Consider the following 14,671-nt stretch of genomic DNA (forward strand, 5'->3'; position numbering starts at 1 on the left):
ACATGCTGCCTGGGACGGTTTTGTGCTTGATCATATGGGTCTGAATGCAAATTAGTGTAACTTGGTTCCAGGCTAGAAGAGCACTCAAACTCTATTGTTTAAAACTATGCCAATTTAGATATAGTTTTGTTTCCCCCCAGTTTCTAGTTGAGTCGAAACACTGCCTACGTAACTTACTGTTCAGTGTCCCATAGCTGGTATTTGGAAACCATGAGTTTATGGAACATGACTTCTCATTACATTCTCCATATTTACTACTTACTGGTTGCTATAAACAGGTGAAACACTGCGTAATAATACATCTCTGTTTTTTTCCAAGCATTGATCTCAGCCTCTAGTTAACTTGTCTATTTGAATGGATTTTTCCATGTCCAGGATGCATATAAGCCATTTTAAACTAGAAAACACTACTTGTACAAGAAAAGTTGCATGTGGGCATTTAGTTGTGTCTTAGTAGATGAGAGAAGATACATTTCTGTCCCAAGGATTTTTAAAGACTATTAATTTTCAGAAGTTTTATCTTCCTCACTGTGGGTCAAGTGGCTCAATGCCACAGTGTTAATTTTGGAAGACTCCTTGCAATTGTCCTAGAAATCCTAAAGCTTTAATCTGTTGTCACTTTGGATATGAAATGGCATACTTAGAAAATGGCATATTTAAAGTTGTTTGTATAGTAATAGTAGTAGGAGATGCATTTGAAAATGCAACTCTAATTGAATGGGATTTGGGTTTGTCTTTATGCTCACTGGAGGAAACAGGCAGTATGTGTGTGCATGTACTGTGGAATAGGCAAAGATGTGAATTCAGTAAATTCAGTAGGATTTTCTCATGAAGAGTCTCCTGAGCAAACTCATTTTAGCACCTGCTGAGAAAATGTGTTTTATTTCTCTGGGGACAAACCCACTGTGTACAAAGCTGCACTTCTGCTTTTCAGTTTTACTGTCATCTGTTCCACATGCACACAGAAACACAAAATTTGCTCCTTCAGACAGACTGATTATTTAATGTTAAACTGAAAGTGTTTGAGGTCAAATTGCCTTGGAGGCAGTGACCTGTGTTGGAGCCAACTGACAGCCCGGGTAACTCTGAAGAATAGCATTGCTGCTTGGTCTGCAAATCTTATCCCCTTCCAGCAGTTAAAAGTGACTGCAACAGAGATACTCGTAACCGGCCAGCTTTAATCTACCTCTGTCTGATCCCAGCCACCAGAAGGGAGGGTGCAGTGGCACACGCTTCTTTGCAGACTGGCAAGCCACTCTTGCTTCTGATGGTTCTCTGGGGCTTATACATCCTGTTCTCCTTTCTCTTCATCTCTTGCTGCAACTGGATTAATTCTTGGAGAAGTTTTCTTCCCTGTCTGTCCTCCTATTTGGGGTGTGGATTTGCCCTGGAAGGTACCCAAGAGGCCTTAGTGGAAGCGCTTAGCAGAATGGGTTATTTGGCCCTGGCACTGAGAATGAGATTTGCATGGGGCAGAGGAGGATGTGGGAGGAGAAGCGTTAATTTCTGCATGTGCCTACTGAGCATCACTCTGTTCATGTTCATTCTGTTCATGGAGAATTTCTCTTTTTATGAAAAAGACTCTCCAAAGTATCATGAACTTCTAAAGAAATTATAGATTTCTATTATTATTCTTATTCCTTGTGGAACTGATGCCACCAACACTTCCCTGAATCAAAGTTCACCAAGTAGTTTTATTAGTTTCAGCACAGTACCAGCTCAGTGAATGATGTTCTGCTCATACATGTACATAAGGAGGCACCCACCCAGACCCATTTGCTCATTCTTATCTTCTTCCCTAGGTACCTGATGCAGGCCAATGTCACAAATGTCATACAAATTAGACCTTTGATTGTCCCACGATTGCTTTGCTTTAATTAAAGTCAATACTCAGGAATATTAGAGTAGAAAGAAATGCAGTAATAAGGGAGCAAAATTTTGAGCTTGGTATAGAATAATTTCTATGCCTGCCCAGGTATTTGCTGGGGCTACACCACAGGGCTGTGTTGCAAAATGTTCTCTGTGCATTGGTTGTGAATGAACAATGCTTCAAATCTGTACAGAAAGTGGGGCTGTCCTAGAAACTGGTGTTCCATCCTGTGGACTCTGCAAGGTACATGATAGGTATAAACATGTTGGTTTTGATTTAGGCTGGTTCTGGACCTGAATAATTTATTCCTATTATTCATTGTGGTTAACAGAGGATCTGATACTATATTCATCTTGATGATAGTAGAGAAGTGTTGCTGGAAAGACATCACCTGTAAGGGCTCTGCTCTGTGATCTGAAATTAGCCACATTTGTTATTTTTCAGTGACTTCTTAGAGCTGCCTTTTTTTTTTTTTTTTTTTTAAGCTAAAACCCAATGAAATACCAATGTGGTGCAGGTATATTATACATGTTTAGTACTGCTCTTGGTTAAAAGCTGAAATGGTTGAAAATTTGGTTTTATCTGTAGTTTTCAATAAATCCCTGGAAAGGGATTAGCTAGCAGAGAATGCCTGTAAGACTGTGTATGTGAATCATACTTCCATTTCTTTAAAAAGACAAAATGATGACATAAAATATTTGACTTCAGAATTTTTTCCAGAGTATATTTAAATTATCTATTTGTGGGCTATGTGTGGACAAAAACCATTTAGTTATGAATAATTTCTTAAACATTGTTTGTGCCAGTAATCTAAAAGGAATATAGCTGAAAGTTCATGCTGACATTTCAAGCAACAGAAACAATCCATTTACTTCTATGATCTTGAACTGTATTATCTATTCATTAAAGCAAAAGCATGGATATGCCTTACATCCCCTTGTATTTCTTCAGAATATTATTGTTTGAAGTCAGAGGAATGAGATAAGGAAGAAATATACTGATAAAGATAATTAATTCTATCAGCCAGATCAGGGATTTAGAAAAGGATCTGATTACTTTCATGAAATGTATGGTAAGATATTTTTAGGTTGTTGTCTATATTCTGAGAGCTTTGTAAAACAATAAAAAGCCATGAAACCGGGCAGTGAGGAACTAAGTAGGAGAAATGACAGAGCTGTGGTAGCAGGTGTCTGAGGAAACTGAAGTGCCAGAATTGTGAAGAAGAAACTGAGACTTAATGCTCTGTCAAGGATATCATTGGAGAGTACCTAAAATGTGTGATGGCAGTGGGTGAAAGAGAATAGAAAACAGGAAAACTGGTATAAAAACTGTAGAGTATGTAAAATCTCTTTTTTCCCCACCCTCAGAACTCTTGACTATTAAGAACAGAAGGACATTGTCAGACTTTGAAAAATCAGGCATGGTTTGTGGAAGAATAAAATATTTTTTAAAGCAGATGGGGGCAATACTATTCCATTATAATTTTTGACAGCAGTCTCAACCCAGACCCAGACAGTTTTGGGCAGGGAGACTGAACTGCTTCTCTACTCTGGAAAATGTCCTTTCATCCCTCTGGCCTCCACAAACTTGAGAAAATAACCTGTGAGAGATGGTCTGAGTAGTCCTAAATTGTAAGATGCAGCAGGGAAGCTGCACAAATTGCTGTTCATGTGGCAAGAGATTGGCCATAGTCTGACCTGAAAACACCTCATCTCTTCAAGAATTCAGAGCATATCTGAATTTTACTTCTATGAATTGTAAACAAACATCAGGATTGTAAAGTCAAAGTGTGCTTACACTGTGTGGTGGAGCGTGGAGCATGGTGCCAGAGCTGGTGACAACTAAGCAGTGTCTGGAACAAGATGTAATGCCTTGAGACAAGGCATTTCACATCACATGCAGCATCCAGTAGTGCAACTTTTCTGCTTCTGGCAGCTGAGCATCTCCTGGGCTTGGTACTAGCTCCTCAGTCCCTATACTGCAACCACTGCAACCCCTGCAAAGGTAGAGATGCTCTGAAGCACTGAAAATTAGAGAAAGCCAGCATGGAGGTTGCCTGTGAATCTTAATTTCATAAATATGTCCATTATGATACTTTCTGTATTTAGGTAAGTGACAGATGATCCATCCAGAGAGACTCTCTGATTCTCTGAATCATGTGTTGATGAGTCTTAATGCCTTCTGTCATGTAGGTATGACAAGGACCATCATGCCAGTGTCCGTGGGGTTACTAAGGTCATTCTATATTCCTGACAATTAATATTGCTCTAGGAAAGGGAATTTATGAAGAAGGTGCTAGTAAAGAGGTATTTATTTGCATACTGAATGCAATTTCTGTGTTGGTTTGGGGCAAATCTTTGAAGTATATATTTTTGGCAAATTTATTAGTTCTATGGGTTACCACCTGTAGCTGTGCACGTTGTTGGGTTTCAGATCTTGAATTCTGTTCCACAAAGGGCGCTGTGGCATTCCTACCAACTGTACGTCATCTTTTGCCAGGCCAGCTGCACTGAACAGCCTCTCCTGAAGCTGTTTCAAGTGACTGGTTGCTACAGCCCCAACTGTCTGGCTTGCAGCTGCAACAGGCCCTCCTGCCACAGTCCGCTCACTTCTCCTTGCAGCTCATCTTGTAGCTTCTCTACCCTGCTTGTCTAGCTGACCCGATTTTTAAGCACGGTAGTTTTGGCTTAGTATCTGATCTCAACTGTTTACCTGTTCTTATTTCTGAATTCAAGAAAGTGGGAATGTAAAAGTTTAATATTTTGCTTCATTATTTTAGATAATACTCCACAGACCACCTACCATCACAGCACAAACATATGAACTAATGAATGAAGCTCTGTATACTTATACAACAGGAAAAAGATGTTATGTCTTCACTGTTTTTCAGAGAGACTCATCTAAAGTGAGAAGAATTAAATGTCTGACCTATAGAAAGCATAAATGTGTTGATAGCATGCTGTAAATTAAATATTGTATTTCTTTCAAAAACTGAGAGGACTCCAATCTGGAGCCAAGACATCTGCTCTGTTTTCTGCCCAGTGTGTACTTGAGCTGGGGCACATGTGGAATTCTGCTTAAATGTGATTACAAATTAATAGTCCTTCACACTTCACTGCTTGAATGAGCCAGAAGTTATTTTCTTCTGAGTTCTGAGTCCCAGGTGCAGCACTTTCTGATTACCAAATATGATTTTCTAAAAGGGAAGACCAGTGAATTGAAACTACAACAGCCTCTTCTCTGTGGTCTGAGTATGGCCATGTAATAGAGAAAAGCACATCAACTGACAGGGTGGAGAAAGAAGATCCTAGCCAGACATATGATGATGAAGAACTGGTTTGTGATTTGGACCGCAGCTCCCATCTCAGGTTCTCCTTCTGGCTTTGTGTACAAACATAAGCAGGTCATTTGGGTCTGTGTCTTAAAAAGGTGACCTCTCATTTGTTTTTTTGATTTTTGGTACCCAACCAGAGTTACTCTGCAACTGCTATTCTATTGCTATTTAAGCTGGTCTAGAGTACTCACAAAGATACATTTTCCTACTTTCACTAAAATTTACTGAGATTAAGCTGATTGTTACAGATCCCACAGTCTCTCCCTACAGCTGGACCAGCATATGCTTTTTTCTCAGAGGTGGATCCACTCTTGCTCTTCAAAGGGGGCTAATAGACACCCAGTATTATTTAATATTATTTAACAGTCTGTCACACTGTTATAAAAAAGAGTCTGTGATTTAACTTGCTTAAAATCCATAAAAATGAGCAAAATGTTTCCAATATTGAAGAAACACTTCTGAAATTATACTGTTACCTGCCTCCAAAATGGCATTCCATAGATGGCTGGGCATGGGAGGGCACCATGAAAGGAGATTGAGCAGGGTTGAATAATTCTAAAATTTTCTTTTTTATAAGTTTCCCTGAACAGGCTCCAGAACAGAGAGTAATGGAAAATCATGGGACTGAAGAAGAGGAGGAGACTCTGGAGACAGTTCTAGGCTTATAGTGATTTATATATTACCTATACAGACATGAGCCAGCTATGACTGCAACCTCTGCGCTTCTGTATTTTCCTAACTGGGACAGGGAGGATAAGACGTACTATGGAAGATATTCAGACAACTAGCAACTGTTTGTCATTGCAGGCATCAAGGGTATTGGGCAGAAAAATTGGGATTTCTTCTGACATCTTCATATCCTATCAGTTCTTTGGTGACCTCTAGATAATATCAACTGGTATTTCAACTGCTTGAGAATGGGATTATTTTCAGTAAGAACAGATGGGAAAAAGGACAAAACTATTTTATTTCTTTGGATTTTCTGGATGCAATTTTCATTAAAATGGAAAGACCCCTCCAACTCTGACAATATATCTGTAACCCTGAGGCATTCCTCATCATTGCAATAGTGATAACTAAGTCTAACAGTAGTACGTGAAAAGAAAATGCCTTTTGTTGTATAGTCTTTCTGCTCAGCCCAGGCACAGGAATATAGCCCACAGAACCACAAGAACTAAAACATTGCCAAGTTAGTTTCCACTCTAACCACAGCTGCAATACTGCAGCATGGTGTCATCTGAACTGCTGCCGTTGCTATTTGGAAAGAAGAAAGACCCCAGCAAATATTTGGATATCAGGACTTGATCAGAAAATACAAACTTGTATACTTTGTATATTTTCAACTTTTGAGAGCACATTATTGCTACTATTTGTAGTCTCATTTTCAGGGATTGTATTGCTGTTTTATTTACAGTCTCTTACGACTTCAAATGATTCTTCTGTAAAGGTGTGTGTTTTCTCTGTAAAACTCTGTCAAATGTTGTGTCTAGCTACATCTTTATTTTTGGTAACAAAGACAGGCTTGTAATGTTTATTTTCTGTCAAATATATTTAGTATCTTTATACAACTGCAGTTGAAGAAATTTTTTAGTGAGAAAGGCTACTGAAGTAGGGGCTTCTTAGACATTATGTTTGCTTAAAATATTCTTAATTTAAAAATTCAAAGGATGTAGCAAGACAGGTAAGGCTGTTGCCTAACTACTGCATCTCTGAGTTTGTCTTAAATGTGAACTATAAGCAGATGGTGGGCTGACAGGAGATGAGTCAGTCATGATCTAAAAGCTGCAGAACACAGGATCGCACACAAGGTGATACACATTGCTCTTCAGCTAAACACACTGCTAGCTAGAATGGCTTCTATATTAGGTTTGGTTTTCATCCCAACTAGGACACCATTAATGTAATTCCAGCTTGGATCTCCATGTCCATCTTAGAAAGAAGACTGTTTGAAAATGTCTTCTCTGTGGTTGCAGTTGTAGGAGAATGTGAAATACAGAAATAGTTTCTCCCTTGTACAATCTGCTTTATATATTATTTTCAACATAATTCAATGCATAAGATACAAACTCACTGTTCGTCTATGGAAAAGTGTCAAGTGTCACTATACTTAAATATTGGACAGTGTATTTTGCTAAGATGGACTATCACAATTCTTTTTGGCAGATCTCAAAAATGTGGTAAAGCTTGGTTGGAATATTGGATTGGATTTCCTTACTGCTACAAAAAATGTCCAGTTGTAGATTCACAGGATTGGAATGTGTCTGTGTGTCTGTCCGTGTTTGACTAGGTGTTTCTCTTGACCTGAACTGGGGAGCTGAGATGGGCAAGGTGCTATGATTAAACTGTGGTCTCGAGTTCAAATCCATGAGGTCTGTAGTGGTGCCACAAGGCTTTTAATGCTGTAATCTTACCATTCTTTCATTGTTAAGCTTTAGCAAAACACTTAAGGTTTTTTTTTTTCAGAATACCAGTTTTTCCTGGCTTTGGATTCAGGACAGCAGTCTAGTCATGAGAGCAGAAGTGATCTTTCTAGAAGAGCACGAAACACAAGATACTCCTGAGCTGTGAGAGGTTTTTCCTCCTTCTCAAGTAACTGGTGTCATTGCAAAAGTTTCTATTACTCATAGCAGGATGGAAGAGAAACTGCTGTAATGCAAGTGTCTGTTGCCCTCATTCTGCTGCAGGAGTGTAATATTCTCTGCTGCTGTAAAAGGAGGCAAGATGGTGTTGCTTTGCTGAGCAAATATTTCCTAGATCCTCCTGTGAACAGGAGAATATCCAGAATTAATTCTAATCAGCTGGCAGCAGCTGCCTATGTAAATATTTGATGGCTGAGTATACTTTTGTCACAGCCTTTCTATGCTAAAAATTAGTAAATAAAAATGTGATTCAAATTAAAATTCAGATGCTTTTTTTTTTTTTTTTTTTGAATGTATATAGCTACCAAGGAAGTATCCTGTAGTATTTTCAGTGACAGTAGAGTGGCTATGTACTAAAAAAACTCTTTTGGTCTCTCTTGGGTATCATTTTTATTGGGAGGTCACTGTATGGAGAGGTATCTTCTGAGTTTCCAGCCTGGGCCTTTTCCAGTTTTGGGAATAAATGGAGATTTTAAAAGTCGCATTTAAGCTACATCAAAGCTAAGGAAAGCAAGGAACTAAATCTACATATTTAGGCATAAAATATTCAACTTGAGTAAGCACTAGTATTTAAAGGATATAGGGTAATTAAAAATCCATTATTGTATATCCCCAGGAGAGGGGAAAACCTTTCCTGCTTGCTAAGTATTGGGGAAGAAGTCATCAACCACCTTTGCTTTTTCAGCGTGGAGCTTTCTCTGTAGTGGGGAAAGTCCAAATACAAATCATCACAAGATTTATGTACTGCTGCATCTTGCTTAAAGAGACAACAAAATTCCTTATTATTTCTAAAGGAAACAGTCTAATAGTCATAGAAGTCTCATTGATTTTATTAGTATTTTTATTAGGATCTGTGTTTGGTTAGGCAAAGTAATCCACTGAAATAGAAATAGAGGAGCAAGAAATTAAAATATTTCAAAGTGAAACTGAAAATATCATGTTACACACTCTACGTTTATTGACTAAGAATAAATTGAATAATAATGCCTATGTAATCGCACCCTACTCCAAAGAGGATTAGAACATTTTCTACATGTGAAATTTGAATGTCATTGCAGTCTGTTAGAAGTCTTCGAATTTATTTTTTGACTTCTCCTTCATTACAAAGACACTTTCCTGATACATAACTTCTCTTACAATTGAGAAATTATTCATACATCTCAGGAAAAGACACGTCCTTTGCTTAGAAGGCAAGGATGAAAATTTTCAGTCTGGAGTTATTAAAAATTATGAATAAATAAAAAAAATTGTTAGAAACTAATCTAGAAACAGTCTTAATTATAGAACATTTGCTTGATTTACAAATAGCAATTTTTTTCTGCATATACTATAAATTCCTGGTAAAATAAACTAGTAACTTTTTTCATAACAGTGAAACTTGGTAGGTATTTATTTCAAGAAAAGGAGATCAAATGCTGCTCACACTATAATTAAACAAAGCTTGTAATTACATGTTCCTTATCACAGCTCACTTATTATCCAAGATCTTCCATAATTGCATGTTGCTATTCACAAATGCTAAAGTCAAGACTTGGCATCTCATACCTAGTTTGTGGGTGAAGATTTCTCATTTATCTTGCAATCCGACACAGCCTGAACAGGCTTCTGAACTTGCACATGACAGAGAGCACCAATTTTTTAATGAAAAATTCCAGTTCTGATTTTAAAAAACAGTTCTCACACCTCATAAATTGAGAGCAAAATTTTTTCTGAGTTTGATCTGGGATGAATTTCTAATCACATTAGCTATAAAAAGGTGTTTTAATTTCATGGTCCCTGGGAAAGTGAAACTTGAGTAAGCTGAAAGCATTGCGAAACGACTTCTATATGAACATCTGATACTGTAAATCTTGGACTATCTACACTGAGGTGAATGAGCTGTAATTACATTTCTTTCTCAAGCTGTGCTTTCAAATTAAGGATGTTTATAACTGAGGTATAGGCTATATGCCAGTTTTGCTGAATACAGTCATAAATGCCAATTTTATTTGCACTGCTTATTGAAATGTTAAGTGAAGACAGCAAGATAGCACGTTTGGAAATAAGTTCCAGTATTCTGCAATGTCTGTGCTATGAGGTTGATTTTGATTTTTTACTCTCTTAAAGAGGGCTCCTGAATGTAGTGTGATGTTCTTGATAGTATTCTTCCTGGCATAAATTTTAATGTGAATAAATAAGCTCATGACTGTAGTCAGTGGGATGTTTGAGACTTCTCCAATGGGAAGTATCTGGAAAGTGCTGTTGTACTGCCATTCTTGGGAGTGAACTTGTTCGGTGTTTTGGGTGACCCCAGGGATTCAGGGTGAGTGTGTATCAACTGAATCTGCTGTGCAGAGTGAAAAGCACAATGGTGCTTCTGCAAGAGGAAGGGCTTTAAGCAAAGTTCAATGTTTAAACATGATGTCAGGACTGCTGAAAACATATAGACCTGCGAGAGCAGTTTGTTGCACAACCCTGGCAGCCAGCTCCAGGGGGCGTCTGGACTAGTGCCTCACTACTCTGCTGTCCCATGTATGAAAACATCACCTCTCTTCTGTTAATTTTTTGAGAAGTGGGGAAGGAAATCTTTCATTATTGTATTTCATGGATAGGACAGGACACTAGTAGAGACTGTACCTTGATAATTTCACTACTATATTCAGAAGCTGCTCAAAAGTGATCAAAGTAGACCTGTGGCTTTAAGTGTTGATGAGAACTGGTTTACATCAAGCTGTCATTAGGCTGTCAAAGGAAATACTACATGAATGAACAGAATATAAGAGACTTAATGAAAAGTGTAGAGCAAAAAAACTTTATTTCAGAATATCCAAACTGAATTCCTATGATAAACTCTTCCCAGAGAAAATATTTTGTCTTTTTTGCCCCTGTAATCTTTTACCCCTTAGACAAGTGGTACAGCACTGACTAAAGGGAAAAGAGCCTCCCATTGAGTTAGTGGAGGTAGTTGGTGCAGAAGTCCATGAAGCATACCCACGCGTGGCTGCAGATTGCTCCTGGTACATCTGCAGTGGGATTTCCTAGCAGAATATAGAATAACAGCATGTTTCATTTCACAGAGCCTTCTAGGCTCAGAATCTTTCTTATGCAAAAGAAGAACATCAAGTGTTGCACTGGTGAAAACTGGAATGGGAAAGGCCAAGAACTTCTGATGGTGGCATGTCAGGGGACCTAGCTTCTGCCTAATGAAGCCCATGAAGAAACTTTCATAACAGGCAGAGACCTGAAGCACTGGCCACTGCCAGAAAACACAGGATTTTGATCTCACCTTGTCCGGCAATTATTATTTTTCTTGTATCTATCCTTAGCGTTTTGGTCCATCGGGGATTGCCTGCTGTATGAACAGGCCTGTTCATCTGGCTTAGGTGGATCGATGTAGACCTTTCCCAGTTAAAACATGCAAACTGTTAGAGTGCTAGAAACTCACACAATTTTTGCAGTAGCAAGTAGTAAGATGTAAGAGCAACAGATCTTAAAACAAAAGTTGGTGCTAGGGACCTGACACCCACACTGTGCATTTTAGAAGTTTTATTACTTTGCACTTGATCTACTCTGGTCTTTTGTTTTGTAATTGACAACAGAAATCATTACAAAACACCTTCCTTATTCCAATATACAACTGGAGAATCCAAAGCTTGAATACTCACATCAGTACAAGTGCAGCTCTTGGTCTCAGTTTGGTAGATTTCTGTTTGCGCAAATATTGCACTAGATCAGATTCACTTATAGCACAGAAACAGGGGTCGCACCCTTGGTTAACTTTATATTCATGCTTTCTAAGTTTTTTTGTCAAAACGATGTCCTGTTAGACTTAATTACTTTGCAAGAAAGTCCTTTGATATTTTCCTTACTCATCTAGTTAATTATTAAAACAAACCTAGAAGAATATTAACTTATGCTCTCATCAAATTCTTATCAATAGGAATAGGATGTTCATGGGTAAAAATGCCTCCAAATTCCTCCTGTTTCTTACCAATAGAGTGGAATTTGAAAAACGATTCTGATTTTGTAAATAGATATAATGTTTTCCTGGCTAGGGAAAGAAAATGCTACATAGAATAATAACAACCAATGGGGGAAGTAGAGTAACCCATCCATAATAAACCGAACTTTTCTTGGTTTCATTTGCTTATGGAGAAAACTCCCTAATATTGTTTCTGTCCAGTAATACAAGAGAAACAATGTAGCTGAACATTAAGGATATCCTTCTAAATTAACTTGATTTGCCACAAATTATATGAAGGCATTTCCTAACTGTTACACCTGTATTTACCTATTCAATATTCTATTTAAATTCTATTTAAGTTACTTTCAACATAGCATTTTGTTAATTTGCTCACTTAAGTTGATCTAACTTAACCAATTCTGAAAATGTGGCCTCATACACTATACAAGTAAAGAGCTTTTGTATTCTGGAAGAAGCTTAACTTGTGCTTTTCTTGATATTAAGGTTTACCCTGTCTGTTCTGAGAAGAATATTACCCAGCAGCTGGTGCAGAAAAGACTCTCTAGTCAGCTGATGTGAAATACAGTTCCTGTAAACCTTCCAAGGTCCCAGTCCTGAGGAAGTTCCACCCCCATCAATTAATGCCCTTCACATGAGCAGGAGGTTTCAATTATCATTTTTCCTTATTTATTAACAGACAATCTGTCAGAGCATAACAGAGTATTAGTCATTTGACAGAGAAGCAGAAAATAATATGAAACTTACGGCTGGTGCATTATTTTGAATCGGCTCAGCTCATAATCAGATACATTCTGAAAAGAGATAAACCAGGTATTGTGTTTAAAATAAAGATCCGTTTAAACATGACCAACACATTAAATGAACTAAGCAAAGACCTAAAAATAGTTTTTAGTTTTATAACCACGTGTTTGTCTCCTCCTGGTTAATGCTTAACTTTTTGTTACTGGCCTGTTGTAATGTTTCTGGAAAGCTGGTAGCACATACTACATTGTTAAACTGGAATTTAACTAGGCATGTGGCTGATTAAAGTATGCTGGTGAATGAATAATTCAAAAAGCAATAAGCAAGCCATTTTATATGGTCTCTTTCCAGCTCCACCACAGAATCTCTTTGGATTTTTTACTGAAATCAGCAGATTAGTATAATAATGGCTGAGTGGAAGATTAATTTGACAATGGTTGGGAGACTATTAAGTCCCAGTTTGGTCAGTTCTTGTGCTAGCCTTCTGCATGACTCCTCAACCCATGAAAAACTAAGAATGAAGAAGAAATATAATTTCTTCTGGACACACAGTGCCCATTCTAGTGCTGCACAAGCTAATTCAGGCTCTGGAAACAGTTTAGCCAAATGCTTTCAATCATCTGTGCAGGACCACATACCTTTCACCTCAATGTGCCAAAGAGAACGTGCCGTGCACTAAAGCAGCAGAAGTACTTCTGATGTTCAAGCTAGTGCGTAGCTTGCAGCTGAACTTCTTAAATCAGAGTTTTAAGCTGGTATAAATATAACCTTTTTTTGTCTATGGATTTTACTTTAGTGCAAAATTTCCTGTAAAATCTCGGTATTGTATCCAGACCAAGTGTGTGATTGCGTGGTTTCAGTCCAGAAACCTGCTAATGCTAGAACACCTTCTTTCTTGCCATAGATTTCAACAGGGGATAGGTCAGGCTGAAAATACATCCATTTAATAGATGCAATTCTAACCTTCCTTCTATTTTTGTGTCAGGAAAAGGAAATTAATTTGCTTGTTTCCTGAGACGTCATAGGTGCAACTATAATGGAAGTGAAATCTCTGAAACAGATACTTTCCAGTGACTTCAGTGCTACTGAGTTCATTGTAATATGATTGACGTTTGCCCACCTCTATCTGTTTTTCTGAATAACCCTCCAGCTATCAGTCTCATTCAAATGGTTTTGCCTTTTCTCTCACTACTTCATCAGCATGATAGATGAGTTTTTATCAGGCACAAAAAAATGAGACAGTAATAACAGGTGTATGAGACAAACAGATCAAGTGGAGAACGTGTAAGATCTCAGAGAAAACATTTCCTCTGTATTTAAATTCAAGTGAATCTCTGCATTCCTTTAAGTTCTTTGGTATATTTGTTGTTGAAATATGCCATTTTGGACACTAGAGAACCCCCTACATTTAATACTTTTTGTATAATTATAGTGCAACAAAAAGCAGCTGCAAATCTACATGTAGTGTTATGGTAATTAGCAGATGATCTAGCAGATCTAGAAATCACCAAATTCCTGAGGAATTTTAAAACTGAGTTGTCTGATTGACATACAGGCCCAGCTGGGCTTGTTCAGACTTTGTCAGCTGTAAACATGACTCACCAAATTGCCCCTGCTGATCAATGACCAGCCATATTAGGGCCATTTCCTCCCCTCTTATTACACCTTCTAAAAGAGGAGGAAACAGCTATGCTTTTTGTTGCAAGGATTTAATTCATTCATTCCTCTCTTTCCTTTGTAAAACAGAATATTTAAACCTTTGCTTGTGTGTATTAAGATTGCTGAGGTATAATTGGTGATTCTAGCTAAATAGCTTGTGTAATTCCCTCTGCCTTTCCAAGTTGATGTCTGCTGGAATCTCCTGCTTAAGCAGCTCTCTGCCAAGGCAGCTCTTCCTACAAAGGCAAGTGCTGCATGTAGGGTCAGATCAAGCAATTTTTTAAACAGCAATTGAGCTTGGTAGAGGAGGATCTAAGTATTTCTTCTATTGGTGAATATTTTATATAGAGAGTGTAAACTTGATGGCTGTTTTGTTTTGTGATGGTTTTCAATAAGGGGGTTAAGCTTTGAGCCTCCCTGAAGTTGGAGGAGACTGGTGTCTATGGGTCCAGCTGAAAGCTGTC

The 14,671-nt window shown here is 37.9% G+C and overlaps 1 protein-coding gene across 1 annotated transcript in view; it reads right to left on the reverse strand.

Moving 5' to 3' along the window:
* Positions 1 to 14,671, reverse strand: part of BLNK (B cell linker) — a 98,052-nt gene that overhangs the window by 55,723 nt on the left and 27,658 nt on the right. Inside the window, 1 exon segment of the mRNA XM_080347390.1 lies at positions 12,552 to 12,598. Coding sequence (XP_080203516.1) covers positions 12,552 to 12,598 — 47 coding nt within the window.

This window comes from Nesoenas mayeri (assembly GCF_963082525.1).
Source record: "Nesoenas mayeri genome assembly, chromosome: 7".
In the NCBI taxonomy this organism is placed as follows: domain Eukaryota; kingdom Metazoa; phylum Chordata; class Aves; order Columbiformes; family Columbidae; genus Nesoenas; species Nesoenas mayeri.